At 40.3% G+C, this 14,601-nt stretch overlaps 1 protein-coding gene across 1 annotated transcript; it reads right to left on the bottom strand.

The window, feature by feature from the left end:
• Positions 1 to 533: 533 nt before the first annotated feature.
• On the bottom strand, positions 534 to 7,772 carry syt19 (synaptotagmin XIX). The gene is made up of 9 exons (XM_085411378.1): positions 7,608 to 7,772; positions 5,980 to 6,214; positions 5,802 to 5,875; positions 4,639 to 4,758; positions 3,621 to 3,806; positions 3,315 to 3,461; positions 2,943 to 3,062; positions 1,605 to 1,716; positions 534 to 1,506 (listed from the first exon to the last, which is right to left on the bottom strand). The coding sequence occupies exons 2-9, from the start codon at positions 6,179 to 6,181 to the stop codon at positions 1,199 to 1,201; spliced, it is 1,269 nt and encodes a 422-aa protein (XP_085267504.1). The 5' UTR covers positions 6,182 to 6,214; positions 7,608 to 7,772; the 3' UTR covers positions 534 to 1,198.
• Between the last annotated feature and the right edge of the window lie 6,829 nt (positions 7,773 to 14,601).

The following is a 14,601-nucleotide window of genomic DNA, read 5'->3' as shown; positions in this document are numbered from 1 at the left end:
AAGCAGAAGCAAGTCTTTTAAAACATGTATTCAAAGTTGTTGTTGTTGTTGTTTTTTTTTTTATTTCTTCATTTTTGATAACTTCAATTATTGGGATTAGTCAACTGTAAAATTCAAAGAAATTATGATGGTTCTGATATTCCACGTGTGGCTTTGTCACTTCCACTTAATCACCTTATTTCAAAGGTACATATTCTATACTTTTTAATTCTTTTTAAAATTTGCGGTAATTACTTTAATTTTGTTCTGTCCAGTCACTTTATTTTGCTATTTTGTAAACTTTTCATTAATGTATGTTTTTATTTCATACTTAAATTGTAACTGTAAATGTAATTAGTATTTCTCACACTTTGTCTTCGCACACAGTCGCCCGCTTGTGTTCAATTTATCACACATGTGCACAAAATGGCGCACTCTAGCCACAGAGCAGGGTGAGGACATGTTGATTATCAGGAGAAAAAGTCAACATACTTGTAATTTTAGTGCTTTTAAGCACTTATTATTTAAATTATTCAGTTGTGCTGGACCCTTCATACAAAAAGAGTGATATGCAGAACACTCTTTTATCGCAGCACTGCCATTCTGCTAAAAATGATATCACGTTAATCATGGCTTAATACTCCAATAACATTATTGTGACCGTTACCAAATGATGGAATTTATTAAGGATTCATGGGAAGTTTTAAACAACTGCATTCTATCTTGTGAAGTTAATGTCTCATATATTACATTTCATAGAATAAATTGTGGATTAAAAGATACACATTGTATAAAAAATAAAAAAAAGCAACTAATCATCATAACTGTGGCATTCATTATTTTTTCGAGTCCTCTCGTACTGATCTAGGTACACGCTAATTACATGTAGATAGCAACAAGTACAGTTTCTGCTTTAGCAACCAAAATAAACATTTGAACCAACAGTTCGTCAATAATGCCTCTCATAAACTGAGTAATGAGAGTAATGTTAGTGTGGCATTGAGAAAGTGGAGCATTGTTACAAACATCACGTTTACCGTTGAGTAGCAGTAAGTACGGAGAGTAATAAAGTTTTGTGTCACTGTGAGATCAGGAGGACAAGCATGTCTGGTCTTTACCTCAGCAAGTGCAGATGCCTGAACAGTCTGATACACATGCTTTCAGGGTAAAAACATACAAATACAACACTCCATGATGATAGCGGTGGTTCTGCTGTGTTTCAGATCAGTAGGCCATGCCACTTTGCTACTGGCTGACGTACTGAGCGCATCATCAAAGTCCAGTGCTCATCTTCTGAACTCTTCTCCTTCCCCACACTCAGCTGTCCGATCAGCTGTTTGGCTGATTTGCTTGTTGGGCGAGTTTCATATATAGAGACCAAAATTTTACACCGCTCCAGATGAAACTCTGGCAGGGAGAACAAGAGGACCTCATTGAAAACAGTCACCAGGCACCGAGCCACTGTAGAGCTTTTCTGGTACTTTAGCTTGAACTGATTGCACTGGACGCTGATCCTGGCATACAGGGCTGTGCAACACACACATACACAGATTACATGAATTTATAACCGTATGTGCATCAAAGCTGGCGTCTTTTTTGTGTGAAGGTGTCTTTTTTTAATTTACCTGCATTTGGGGATATCTCAGAAAGGACAGTTTTGACCTTTAGCAGGCCAACCTCCAGCCTCTGAGACGTGGGAAGAAATTTCAGGGACAAAAGCACCTCTCCAACAAGATCCTTTGGAGAACGCATCAGTATAATGTACATTTATGCACAGTTTAAAAAAAAAAAAGTGATATAGTTGCAGGCACAAACATAAATGACAGTATTCAGCAGGGCTAAAAATCACCACATAAGCACAAAATGTATTAAATGGCCACAGTCATAACTCAAAAGTATAACATCTTTTTCTTTTGTTTGATCTTAAATTAAAGAGGCAAAGGTCATCCTGTGGTTTCAGTTGCACTAGTGTTACAAATATATTTTTCTTTTCTTTGAGCAATTAAAAAAATATTACATGAATTATTATTGCCCCAATATAATAATTCATTATTATAGTAAGCTAGATGCTTAGACGGATGCCATGTTCAGTTATTGAAATATCATTGACAATAATGATGGCACCATACGATCCACAAATTACACAAACCAGTAAAAGTTAAATTAAATTTTCTGTGGAAAATAAAATTCTAGCTACACAAATGCACTTTTGGGTTCACCTGTGCAATTCTAAATTACTCCTAATATTTTGCCTCACTCGTGGTACATTAATGCTGTGGACAAAATATTAGGCATAGGTACTATAAACACTAACAAAAATGATTGCTTTTCTGAAAATGGAACAATTTTTGTGTGGACTATGAAGAAGGATTATATAGTTATAACAATGTACTCTATTATATTTTTACTATCATCTGTCACGTCTGTAAATGTCTGTTTAATTATTTCCATTTACACAATGAATATGGTAAATGGCCTGTATTTGTATAGCGCTTTTCTAGTCCATAGGACCCCAAAGCGCTTTACACTACATTCAGTCATCCACCCATTCACACACACATTCACACACTGGCGATAGCAAGCTACATTGTAGCCACAGCTGCCCTGGGGCGCACTGACAGAGGCGAGGCTGCTGGACACAGGCGCCACCGGGCCCTCTGACCACCACCAGTAGGCAAACATGGGGTTAGTATCTTGCCCAAGGATATTTGGCATGCAGCCAGGATGCAGCCTGGGATCGAACCACCGACCTTCTGATTAGTGGCTGACCTGCTCTGCCACCTGAGCTACAGCCACCCCGAATATTAGCTTTCATTTTTATTATTATGGCTAAATATATAGTTTTATAATCATATTGACATACTCTGTATTTCACCTTTACATAACATCAACTACTTGAGATGCTACTGAAAGCCAGTCCTGTGTGCATGCTGTGTGTTGTGTGTGTGCGCCCCCTGCAGTACCTTCTGGGGTATCTTTAGATCCTCCTGTAGTTCCAGAGGGTAGGAGATGTTGAGCTGTCCTAAAGGAACCCTCACATCTCCTAACACTGTGTTTCTGGAGAATTTATCAAAGTCTCGTACCTGAGATGCATACAGACACCAAATGATTTACACCACAACAGATAAAAACATTTATCATTCATACTTTTTTCTCTCAACATGTGAAAAGAGACTAAAGTACTGTAACATAGCTGTAGTGCTTATGGCTTTAAATTCTCTGGCCCTTGAAATGTGACAGCTAACATGCAAACTGCATGCATGATTTAATACAAGCAATACCGTTTGAGTCCTGAACAAATATTTTTTAAGAATGAGAGATATGTAGTGCAGAACCTCCATCCTTAGGTTGATATGATGAAGCTTTTCCTCTTGTAAAACACAGCTGAACTGGTCTCCAAATAAAGGGTTACAGCTGCCTTTCACAATGCGAGTACGCCACTCCTGCAGTACTGTCCACAGAACAGGCGACAAGCCTTCCCCCTAAGAGGATCACACCAGTAATTTATGACACCTTTGTCTTTAGTACAGAGATGCTGTGCTGAATGAAAACTCAAAGACAGCGTGGATTGTATTTTTTAAATATGTATCAAGAAAAGGAAGAAAATAAGTTCACGGAAAATAATAATACGACAAACTTACCTCTTCATCTTTAAAGCCCTCGACTTCTACAGCCTCTGATCCAGCCCACATGAGCAGTATTTTAACAAATGGTTGGAGGGTTCGGCTCTCACTCTGTTCCAAAAGCCCCTCCACCTGCAGCACGGTGACCACCAGACGTGACTGCATCTGATCATAGTAGACGGAGAATCGTAATGATCCATCCACCTGATACGGGAGGATATGTTAGGAAAGACCCAAAAACTGTAGTTGATTTTGCCTGAAACTGTGTCATCAGTCATTTACTGTTAATCTTATTTTGTGAGGATTGATGGGACATTTTTTTAATGATGTTTAAATTTCTGTTACATACTCAAATAGGAAAAGAATTAGGAAAAGAATGTAAAATTAAATTCAGCCTGCTTATCTTTTAGTCAACCTGATTCATCCTGAATATCTAAACAGATGCCAGAAGGATTTACAGGACATTTAGCTCAGAGATCTTTGGTTGACAGAAGATGAATCCTAATGACTGTGGTGAGGTGCTTCTACAGCCAGAGAAATGAGTCTACACATGTATCTGTGAGCATAAGTTTAATTCATGCAAAAGTGCAAGGGTATCTGTATGCATACTTACACTGCATTTTTTAACTTGTCTCTCTATAAACTCACTCTTGGCGCCACCATGTGGTTATGTTTATGGTTTACTAGTAAGAGAGCAGCTTGTAGCGTTTACCTAAACGTTGGCATCTCTATTTAACGATAGGAAAATCTCAATTTTACACCACTTAATTAATCTGACAGCTTTATTTAGCAGACTTTAAATAAAAACATATTTTAAAAAGCTGTGCATAATTGGTGCTCATTGCCGGATGTTGCTGGTGTTGTTTTATGAATCTTTAAGTTTTGGATCTTTAAATAACTGTAGAAACACCAACAGAGCAACACTGCACTAAATGAATATACTTCCTGTTTTGTCTCTCATTAATAATTTCACTGGACCTTGGGTTTCTGTCTGTCCAAAATAAAATATATAAACTGGATAAAATACCAGTTTTACCTTTTGAATAGTTGCCTGCTCTTCTTTGTCTCCAGCTGCCTCGGTGGATGCTAAGGAGGGAAACGAGGGCTGAGACAGGTAGCGACTCAGTCTGTAGGCCTCTGTGCTGACATCCTCCAGCTGCAGGCACACACAAATGGGCACTATTTACCCAGGAATTAAGAAAGAAAGCAGGCTAGTTGTATAAGCCTTTATAACACAGAGCACAATTAATTTTTAAGCCTCTACTCTTTAAAGACTCACATCTATCGAGGAAATACTTAGATATTTCACATGTACACGCTGTCATGATGGATCTGGTTTCATGTACATAGCAGTCAAGGGTATTGATTTATAACTGTCCTTAGACTAGAGTCCTTCACTTGCATCATAGTTGTTATTGCCTGCTCTATCACAAAGGTGCTCAAGGTGATTTAGATGTAGTAGCTTCAGCTTGTAATACTACATTAAAATGCTGCCTACATTCAGGTTTACATCTGTGGTCCTCAATTTTCATCACTCTTAATTTAGCTATCATTTGCCGTTGTTCTAACACTCTACATGGAAGTTTTTACACTCAGCAGAACTTTTCCTGACACGGGTCAGTCATGTGGTATGAAGCAAACAGCAGACTATCCAAATAAACTGCCCGACTTCTCAAACACATCCACACAAACACCCCACCCAGCCTGTGGTTTACTTATCTGCCTTCTGTCTGACAGTCCTCTAAAACAGTCCTTAGTAAAGTTACATGCTAAATGCTGACTTCTGTGGTACAAAATATATTAAAACTCTTAATTGTGTGGTATTTATATCATCCTGTTTTACTAATTTCCTACTGAAAATTCTCATGTTTAAGTAAATTGGCATTACCTGATTACACCGTGAATCTACAATTTTCAGAAAAATTCACTTCATTTTTTTTAAGCAGTCCTAAATATTTCCTGCATTTCTCACCAATTCTGTTCCAGAATCTTAACATGTAACTCAATAACTGTGTCCAAAAGAAATTAGCAGCAATATATTACATTTCAGAGATTCACCTTGTTCAGATGCACAAATCCCAAGTATCAACTGAAAGACAGCAGATTCCTCGAAGCAGGATTTTCTCTTAACCTGGTTTATACAGTCTGGTCAAGACCATGTGCACATTAGTGCTCAATTGTGAAAACGTTTCCTCTTACTTTGGTACTTGGAGCTCCTGAGTAGTTTCCTGTTGTCGTTGGCCCTTCGTCTGAATACAGCAAATCATTATGCCCTATCGCAGAAAACAGACACAACCATACATTTAATAATTTGTGTCACAGTCCCTCTGGCTTGTCAATATGCACTACACTGAGTATTACTGTAATTCCTACTCACCTGCATCTTGCTGGGTGTATGTAGTGTATTTCTCTGTGCAGAATCTGTAGATCTGCCAGGCTAAGATGCCCAGAGCCAGCAGTAGGAGAATGATGGAGATACCCAGAATGCAGTATTTGACCACATCAGAAAATGGCATTCTCAGCTCTCCAGCTTTTGAAAACAGCTCCATAGGAGCTGGGTAGTCTATAAGAGTCACCATGGCTTTCTGCGGCCATGTGGTCTGCACATACCTCTGCAATACAGGAACACAGAGCATGTGAGGACCATAGCTGGGTGGATTAAAGGACCTGCTAATAGCAGGTATGTAATGTAATGTATTTAACATAATATACAGTGCTTAAAAAAATTATTAGACTACTATTCATGTAATGCCACAGTGAATTAAACTAACATTAATGTTTAATCCATCAGCACTATAATCAAAATTATTATTATTGTTGTTATCCACAAGTTTTCAAATTTGCTGTTACAAAAAAGCCGGAAAAAATAGTAAAGCATGTTGCTTTTTAAAAAAAAATTAAGATTCCAACAATACATTGTTTCTGATGTTAACCAACAGTGGAATTTACAAAAATATTCAGCACTGATTTTGAAATGATCATCTAGTTAGGAAGAATCAATTAATGTCGATTAATCTATTACAGTTTCAGATCGCATGTGTATGACAATATAAAGTTTGAAGATGTTACTTGGACACTTGGGAACTGGATTAAAAAAAAAATCTATTCTCATATTTTTAGACTAATAGCTAATAATACGTATCAACACATTATTAAAATATAGCAAAGGACACTCAGTGACAGATCATTGACCAATAATTAAAATCTCGGCTGGTCTTTTGGTCATTGGTCTTTTTCGCTGAAAACTTTTTGGTAAAAGTAAAAAACAAACAAACCCATTAACTGCACTCTCCTCAAAGAGAAAATCAAACAAGCATTGCAGGGAAAAACAATGTTCTAGTTGTTGGTGACTGTTGTTATAACTTGGCCTAACTAATTGAATCCACAGTCCAGTTTTGAGGCACGGAACTTGGATTGAATGCACATAATATATAATAATAAAGCACAAATGAGTCTAGACATATATCAGCTTAACTACTGTTTTCCTTCATGTTGAATGTAGTAAAGCAGAGCCTGATGAACATTTTTCTACAACTTTCTTAGTATGAAAGTATGAAAAAAATATCATTTTTCTTCTAAAGCTGTTATATACAGTTAGTGGCATTAACAAAGTTTTACACCTGTACCTTTACCAAAAATTCCAGACATGTGCACACTAAATACCTACCAAATGTCCAAATGCCCTGGTATTATCTGAGCGTTCCCTCAGGTAAAGAAAAACAGTACAGCTGTATCTCTTTTCTAAAAAATGCTTAACTCCTATCAGAAATAGTTTCATCAAAGAGCACTGGACCTGCTCTGTGCAACATGACAGAAAACGTAGTACCTAATGTTTCTATTAAGACAAAGTAAAAATCTAAGGCAATTTTACAATGTGTTGCTAGGTCACAGAATTTAAAAGGACAGGTAAAAGGTAAAAACAGACATACACTTCACTACTGCACAGACCTTCTGTTGCTGCTTGAATCGTGGCTAAAATTGCTTTAAGGACAGTTAAATATTTACCTGTGATAAGTTAAAAACTGAGGTCTCCTTTTTCTTCTTTCCTTTTCCTGTGCTATAAATCCATTGTGTGCGCACTTACATCTCCACAGAAACAAAAGAACTTCTCTGCAAAGAGAAATTCAAACTAGTACCTTATCATGTAACTGTTGCTCCTACTTTGGTCACTCTACACTCACACACTCACACACAGACACACACACACACACGCGCACACACATAGACACACACCCTCCCTCTCTCTCTCTCTTTCACCTAACACATGACTATCAACACACCATTCTGGGCAGACTGGTTTGATTAGATACGAATTACATTTCAGAGAGCTTAGCTCAGTGTGACCTGATCCCAACCTCTCTTCTTCATAAAGATTCCTTTGCAGGCCTGTTAACTGAATGTTCAGGTTAGATACTTCAGAAGTGAATTATTGAAACTTGGAAAATAAGCATTTTCTAAGTTGCATGTTCAGTTACAGCTCTGCTTTATCATCTCTGTGGCCAAGCTGGCTGCAGATACAGGTGTTATAAAATGACAGTGGTAACGTACTTTCAACAGCTTAAAGGTCAGCCAGGATCATGCCCTGTTTGTCTTAAAACACTTCCCTTGAAATTGTCTTGCTGAATGGTCACCTAATATGTTGCAGGACTGCTTGCTGACAGCAAGGCCTGCAAATGGGAAAAGGAAATGTATGTAAAAATTGGCCTATCAAGTAACACTTAAGACAGGTAAAGTGTTTTTAGAAAAATGAGAAAGAAAACCTTGATGACTAAGCTTTCTCATTTCCTTGTCACTCTCAGAATTAACATTGCTTTTATTTTGCAACTTTTAAAAACCCAGTCAAAGAACTGCTTCATGAAACTTACACTGAAACTTAAAACGTCACACAGGGAACTTCATATTACATGACCATTGCATTGTGGGCATGAGTCATGAGTTTTCTTCTTCAACACTGTGATATGGATGAAAGGTGTCTTCTGATCAAAGTGCAAAACAATGGAGGCACAGTTTGGTTTTGGGTTAAGACTCTCACAGAAGTGATGCAAAGAGGGCTGGGGTCAGGGTTAAGGCTGTCTTCTTGTCATCCACAGAAGACAGCATGTCAAAAGCAAAGTAAATACAAAAAGCTAAGCTGCAGACATCGTTATGTGAAAGTGAGACTGATGTCATAAAAAACAGAAAGACTTTTGATAGAGTTGTTCTTTATTAGCAAAAATAAGAGCTTTGCTTTTGGCAGTAAGGACACCAGGGGGCTATAGAGACATTTTGGCTTCATTTTTGGAGAACTGTTGTGCCGTCCAGCTGCGTAGTGGTTAGACTACACGCCTTTGGAACAGAGGATCGCAAGTTCGATTCCTGCCTGGGGCGTCTGTATCCAGTAAGGGTCTAGACCCCCTATGCTAAGCAAGCCTACCGCAGACATGAGCGAGACAGATAAATATGAAGGCATGCCAGCTTGGACGTCGCCCGGATCAACAAGGTCCGCGTCAGGTGTTGAGGAACCAGGGCACCCTGACGAAAAGTGGGCTACTGGAACAAGAAGGCATCGGTGGGCAAGAGACGAAAACAGGGCGTTGTTGGAATGCTACTACGCAAGTAACCCCGGCGGAAGGGGCTACATGAATAGGGTGAGGGACCTATGGATTCTTCGATACCCAACATCCACAATGACAGCGAAACAACTAGTAGCTCAGTGTTCCAACATTCAAAAGAAGGGACTGCTCTCACAGCTAGAGATTGACGAGGTACAACACAAATGCTAAGGCAAGGAGGAGTCAGGACGCCAGGTCAGGGGGGAGATATCATCACCCCCACCCGAGATTGGGTACATAGCCCCAAGTGCGATAGGAGAAGGATCGTTGAGTGCGAGAGGAACTGACCTGAAAAAAAGGATCATGGCCAAGCTTGAAACCTGGATCCCCCGTAGCCGGTTACCAAGATTACGTGAAGTACCCTCAGAAGGTCTGCTAGATGATGTTAATGCAGCACTATGGACAATACCTACAACCACGATTACTGACACTAACAAGCTGATCTACAATACGGCAACAGTGATCAGTGAGATGCTTGGCTACAAGTTGAACAGCCACAAGGGGCAGTACCCTCCATGGAGAAGGAGGCTAGAGGGCAAGATCAAAGTAGCCTTGGAAACTGCCAAGCAAAGACTCACAGCCTTGGCCAGCCGCTTGAGGAGGTACACCAGAGAGATAGAAGGTAGGAGAATAAACCAGCTGTTCTCCACAGAACCAGCAAAGGTGTACTCTCAGTGGCAAGGGAACAATAATAATAAGAGAACAGCACCACCAAGGCTGGAGACGGAGCAATACTGGAAGAGCATATGGGAGAAGGACGCAACCCATAACGGCAATGCTCAGTGGCTAGTGGATCTGAGGGCAGACCACAGCGACCTCCCTGAACAGGGCACAGTGGCAGATATCCAAGAAAGGGTCTCCAGTATGAAGAGTTGGACAGCACCAGGGCCCGACATGGTTCACGCCTACTGGCTAAAGAAGCTGACTGCACTCCATGAGTGTCTGGCAGCACAAATGAACCAGCTGCTAGCTAACGAGAGACACCCGGAATGGCTAACCGAAGGTCGGACGGTCCTGATCCCCAAGGGACCGGTCCCCTCCAACTACCGACCAATAACCTGCCTCAGTACTACATGGAAGCTCCTGTCAGGCATCATATCGGCTAAGATGAACAGGCACATGGGTCAATACATGAGCGGGACACAGAAAGGAATTGGCAAGAATACCAGAGGCGCAAAACACCAGCTACTGGTAGACAGAACAGTCAGCCGAGACTGCAAGACCAAACTGACCAACCTGTGCACGGTTTGGATTAATTACAAGAAGGCCCCACAGCTAGATACTGGAATGCCTAGAATTGTACAAGATCAATGGGACCCTAAGAGCCTTCATCGGGAACTCAATGGGGATGTGGCGTACAACACTAGAGGCCAACTCCAAGCCCATAGCACAAGTCACCATCAAGTGCGGGATCTACCAAGGAGATGCTCTGTCCCCACTGCTGTTCTGCATAGGCCTGAACCTCCTCAGTGAGATCATTAACAAGACTGGCTACGGATACCGACTACGGAACGGAGCAGTTGTCAGCCACCTCCTGTACATGGATGACATCAAGCTGTATGCCAAGAGTGAACGAGACATTGATTCACTGATCCACACTACCAGGCTATACAGCAATGACATTGGAATGTCGTTCGGACTGGAGAAGTGTAGTCGGATGGTAACAAAGAGAGGGAAGGTAGTCAGAACTGAGGGGATTGAACTACCAGAAGGCAAAATTGCAGACATAGAGGACAGTTACAAGTACTTGGGGATCCCGCAGGCGAATGGGAACCATGAAGAGGCCGCTAGAAAAGCTGCAACCACCAAGTACCTGCAGAGGGTCAGGCAAGTCCTGAGGAGTCAGCTGAATGGTAAGAACAAGATCCGGGCCATCAACACGTACGCCCTGCCCGTGATCAGGTACCCTGCTGGGGTAATAGGCTGGCCAAAGGAGGAGATAGAAGCCACTGACATAAAGACAAGAAAGCTCCTTACCATGCATGGAGGGTTTCACCCCAAGTCCAGCACCCCGAGGCTGTACGCTAAGCGGAAGGAAGGGGGCCGGGGACTGGTGAGTGTCAGCACCACAGTCCAGGATGAGACAACGAACATCCAAGAATACATTGGGAAGATGGCCCCAACTGACCGAGTGCTCAGTGAATACCTCAGGCAGCAGAAACCCAAGAAAGAGGAGGGAGACGAGGAACCATCATGGAAGGACAGGCCCCTGCACGGTATGTACCACCGGCAGATAGAGGAGGTGGCTGATATCCAGAAATCCTACCAGTGGCTGGATAAAGCTGGACTGAAAGACAGCACAGAGGCACTAATCATGGCAGCACAAGAACAAGCTCTGAGTACAAGATCCATAGAGGCTGGGGTCTATCACATCAGGCAAGACCCCAGGTGCAGGCTGTGTAAAGATGCCCCAGAGACAATCCAGCACATAACAGCAGGGTGCAAGATACTAGCAGGCAAGGCATACATGGAACGCCATAACCAAGTGGCCGGCATAGTGTACAGGAACATCTGTGCCGAGTATAACCTGGAAGTCCCGAGGTCAAAATGGGAGATGCCCCCAAGGGTGGTGGAGAATGACCGAGCTAAGATCCTGTGGGACTTCCAGATACAGATGGACAAAATGGTGGTGGCTAACCAACCACTTGGTTAGCCAAGCCACTTGGTGGTGGTATGGACATAGCCATACCACCACTATGTCCGTTGGTCCGGCTAACCAACGGACATAGTGGTGGTAGACAAACAGAAGAAGATGGCCATAGTGATCGATGTAGCGGTTCCGAATGACAGCAATATCAGGAAGAAGGAACACGAGAAGCTGGAGAAATACCAAGGGCTCAGAGAAGAGCTCGAGAGGATGTGGAGGTTGAAGGTAACGGTGGTCCCCGTGGTAATCGGAGCACTAGGTGCGGTGACTCCCAAGCTAGGCGAGTGGCTCCAGCAGATCCCGGGAATACCATCGGAGATCTCTGTCCAGAAGAGCGCAGTCCTGGGAACAGCTAAGATACTGCGCAGGACCCTCAAGCTCCCAGGCCTCTGGTAGAGGACCCGAGCTTGAAGGATAGGTTGAAGGTGCTGGGTGTTTTGTTTTTTATATATATATATATATATATATATATATATATATATATATATATATATATATATACACACACACACACACACACATATACATATATCACTGACTTGCAGCTTGTTGTGTTTGAGGATATATGACTGACTTTAATTATTAAACATTCGCACATAAATAAGTGACGTCATATTCAGTACTTTTAACAGTTCACTCTTCGGCCGCTCCATCTTATTAGGGAAATTCCATATACATAAATGTAAATTTCAAAACTCAACCCCATCATTTAATTTGTTTTTGATTGAAATTGAATATTACTTAAACTCTCTTACATTAAATTCCAATAAAAAAGGTTTATCATTGATTGAAATTCATTCAGAAATGTTTAAGGAATGAGCTGTCACAAGTTTCAAGTACAAAGTTGTTATGAAGTCTGTCACATTCCCCCCCTTTTTTTTTTTCTATCCTTTATTTATTTATCCTTATTTCATTGTACTGTATATTGTTACTCTTATTTGCCTTGTATGTCTACTGTACAAACTGAACTGGAATGACTGACTGTTCGCTTTATAAGTTCAATAAAGTTTGAAAAAAAAAAACAAAACCTCTTCGGCTGCTCCCTTCTGCCGTATTTTGCGGCAAAATTATCCACACCCACCGTCGCGCTAAGAATTGTGGGATATATGGGACCACGAAGCGTGCACCGGACCACGCTTGATATTTGGGGAAATCGACGGCGCATTTGGAGTATGCATTTGAAGTACACTTCGAATTGGGACAGCCGTCGTTGCGTGGCGGTGACATAACCGCACTTGAAATTCAAATTCAAATTCAAATTTTATTTGTCACGTACACAGTCATACACAGTACCATATGTAGTGAAATGCTTGGACAACTGCTCGTGACCTAAAGAAAAGAAAAGGAAAAGGCTATGAATAAGATAGGAAATAAATATGAAAAATTAAAAAGGGTAAATTTAACTAGGGAGGAATAAAATATAAATTAAGGTTAAAAATGAAGTAACTGTACAACACAAATTAGAATGAAGGGTAAATTTAACTGGGAAAGATTAAGAAAATATATAAATTAAAGTTGAAAATAAAATAACTGTACAACAAAATACACAATATAGAACTATATAAGAATGTATGAAGAAATATAAATAAATATATACACAATAACAGCAGCTGTACAAGTATTAACTGGAAATGAAGAATATAATGTCCAGTGTTGTGCAATCCACATTATGAAATGCGTACTTCAAGCGTGCAGACCCTGAATTGGGACAGAGCCCAGGCCTCGAGGGCCGGTGTCCTGCAGATTTTAGATGTGTCCTTGATCCAACACAGCTTATTTAAAAGGCTAAATGACCTTCTCAACATGTCTTGAAGTTCTCCAGAGGCCTGGTAATGAACTAATCATTTTATTCAGGTCTGTTTACCCAGGGTGATGGAGATGTATGAAGATCGGTGGGGTCAGAAGTAGGGTGCCAAGAGAGCATGTACTTTTACAACCTTTTCCCACATTCTTTGTAGCTGTTAATGTTTTTTAATTCCCTATTGGGGTTGCAATGGTATGAGAATTTCTAGGTGCAATAACTAACGGCATTGTGGACTTCAATTGTTACACCTTTATTTTTGCAAAGCTAAATCCACTAAAATGTCTACAAGCACACTCAACATGCAAAGGACTGAAACTGGGTCACAGCTTCTTTGAAGGTCTTTTTGCCAGTGTCCTAATTTTTGTATGTATTGGAGTTGAATCTTAAAAACACTGTCACACATTTTTAAAATAACTATTCAACTAAATAAACAATCACTTGTGGCCATATTTGCTATTGTGGAACAACAGGTATCTCCTAGGAATAAAAAATAGCCAAAAATTACATTTGCCACTTTGAACTGGATTCTCTCAATGACTGAGGGAAGTAATGCATCATCTTAAACTCAAGAAACTAAGTAGATAAATCGAGACAACCTAAAACTCAATGGACTATATTAAAACTAACATTTACATCCATTTCCACTACTTAAACAGTGGCACCCATATATAAACTTAGCATTCTTAATGGTATTGATGAATGTTATCGCTTCTGTCCTAGTCTTAGGAACTCATTGCAGTCTACAGAATAACTGTTTTGTGCATTTGCCTGTCTGTTTTTGTGGTGTCATTTGCTTTATGTGTTTAGAAAATTATACAAAAAAAAAAACCCCTGAAGAAATGAACATCATCCTTTCACCTCATTTCAGTTTCTAAATAAATATTATTTACAATAACTCTTTAAGGAATAAACCAAAAGACAGTTTTGTTTTAGTAAATTATTTATTAGAACTGAAAA

This window comes from Rhamphochromis longiceps, linkage group LG7 (assembly GCF_057381845.1).
Source record: "Rhamphochromis longiceps isolate RC_006_pf linkage group LG7, R_longiceps_female_GT1.1, whole genome shotgun sequence".
NCBI lineage: Eukaryota > Metazoa > Chordata > Actinopteri > Cichliformes > Cichlidae > Rhamphochromis > Rhamphochromis longiceps.
This window is presented reverse-complemented; position numbering and strand designations above follow the sequence as displayed.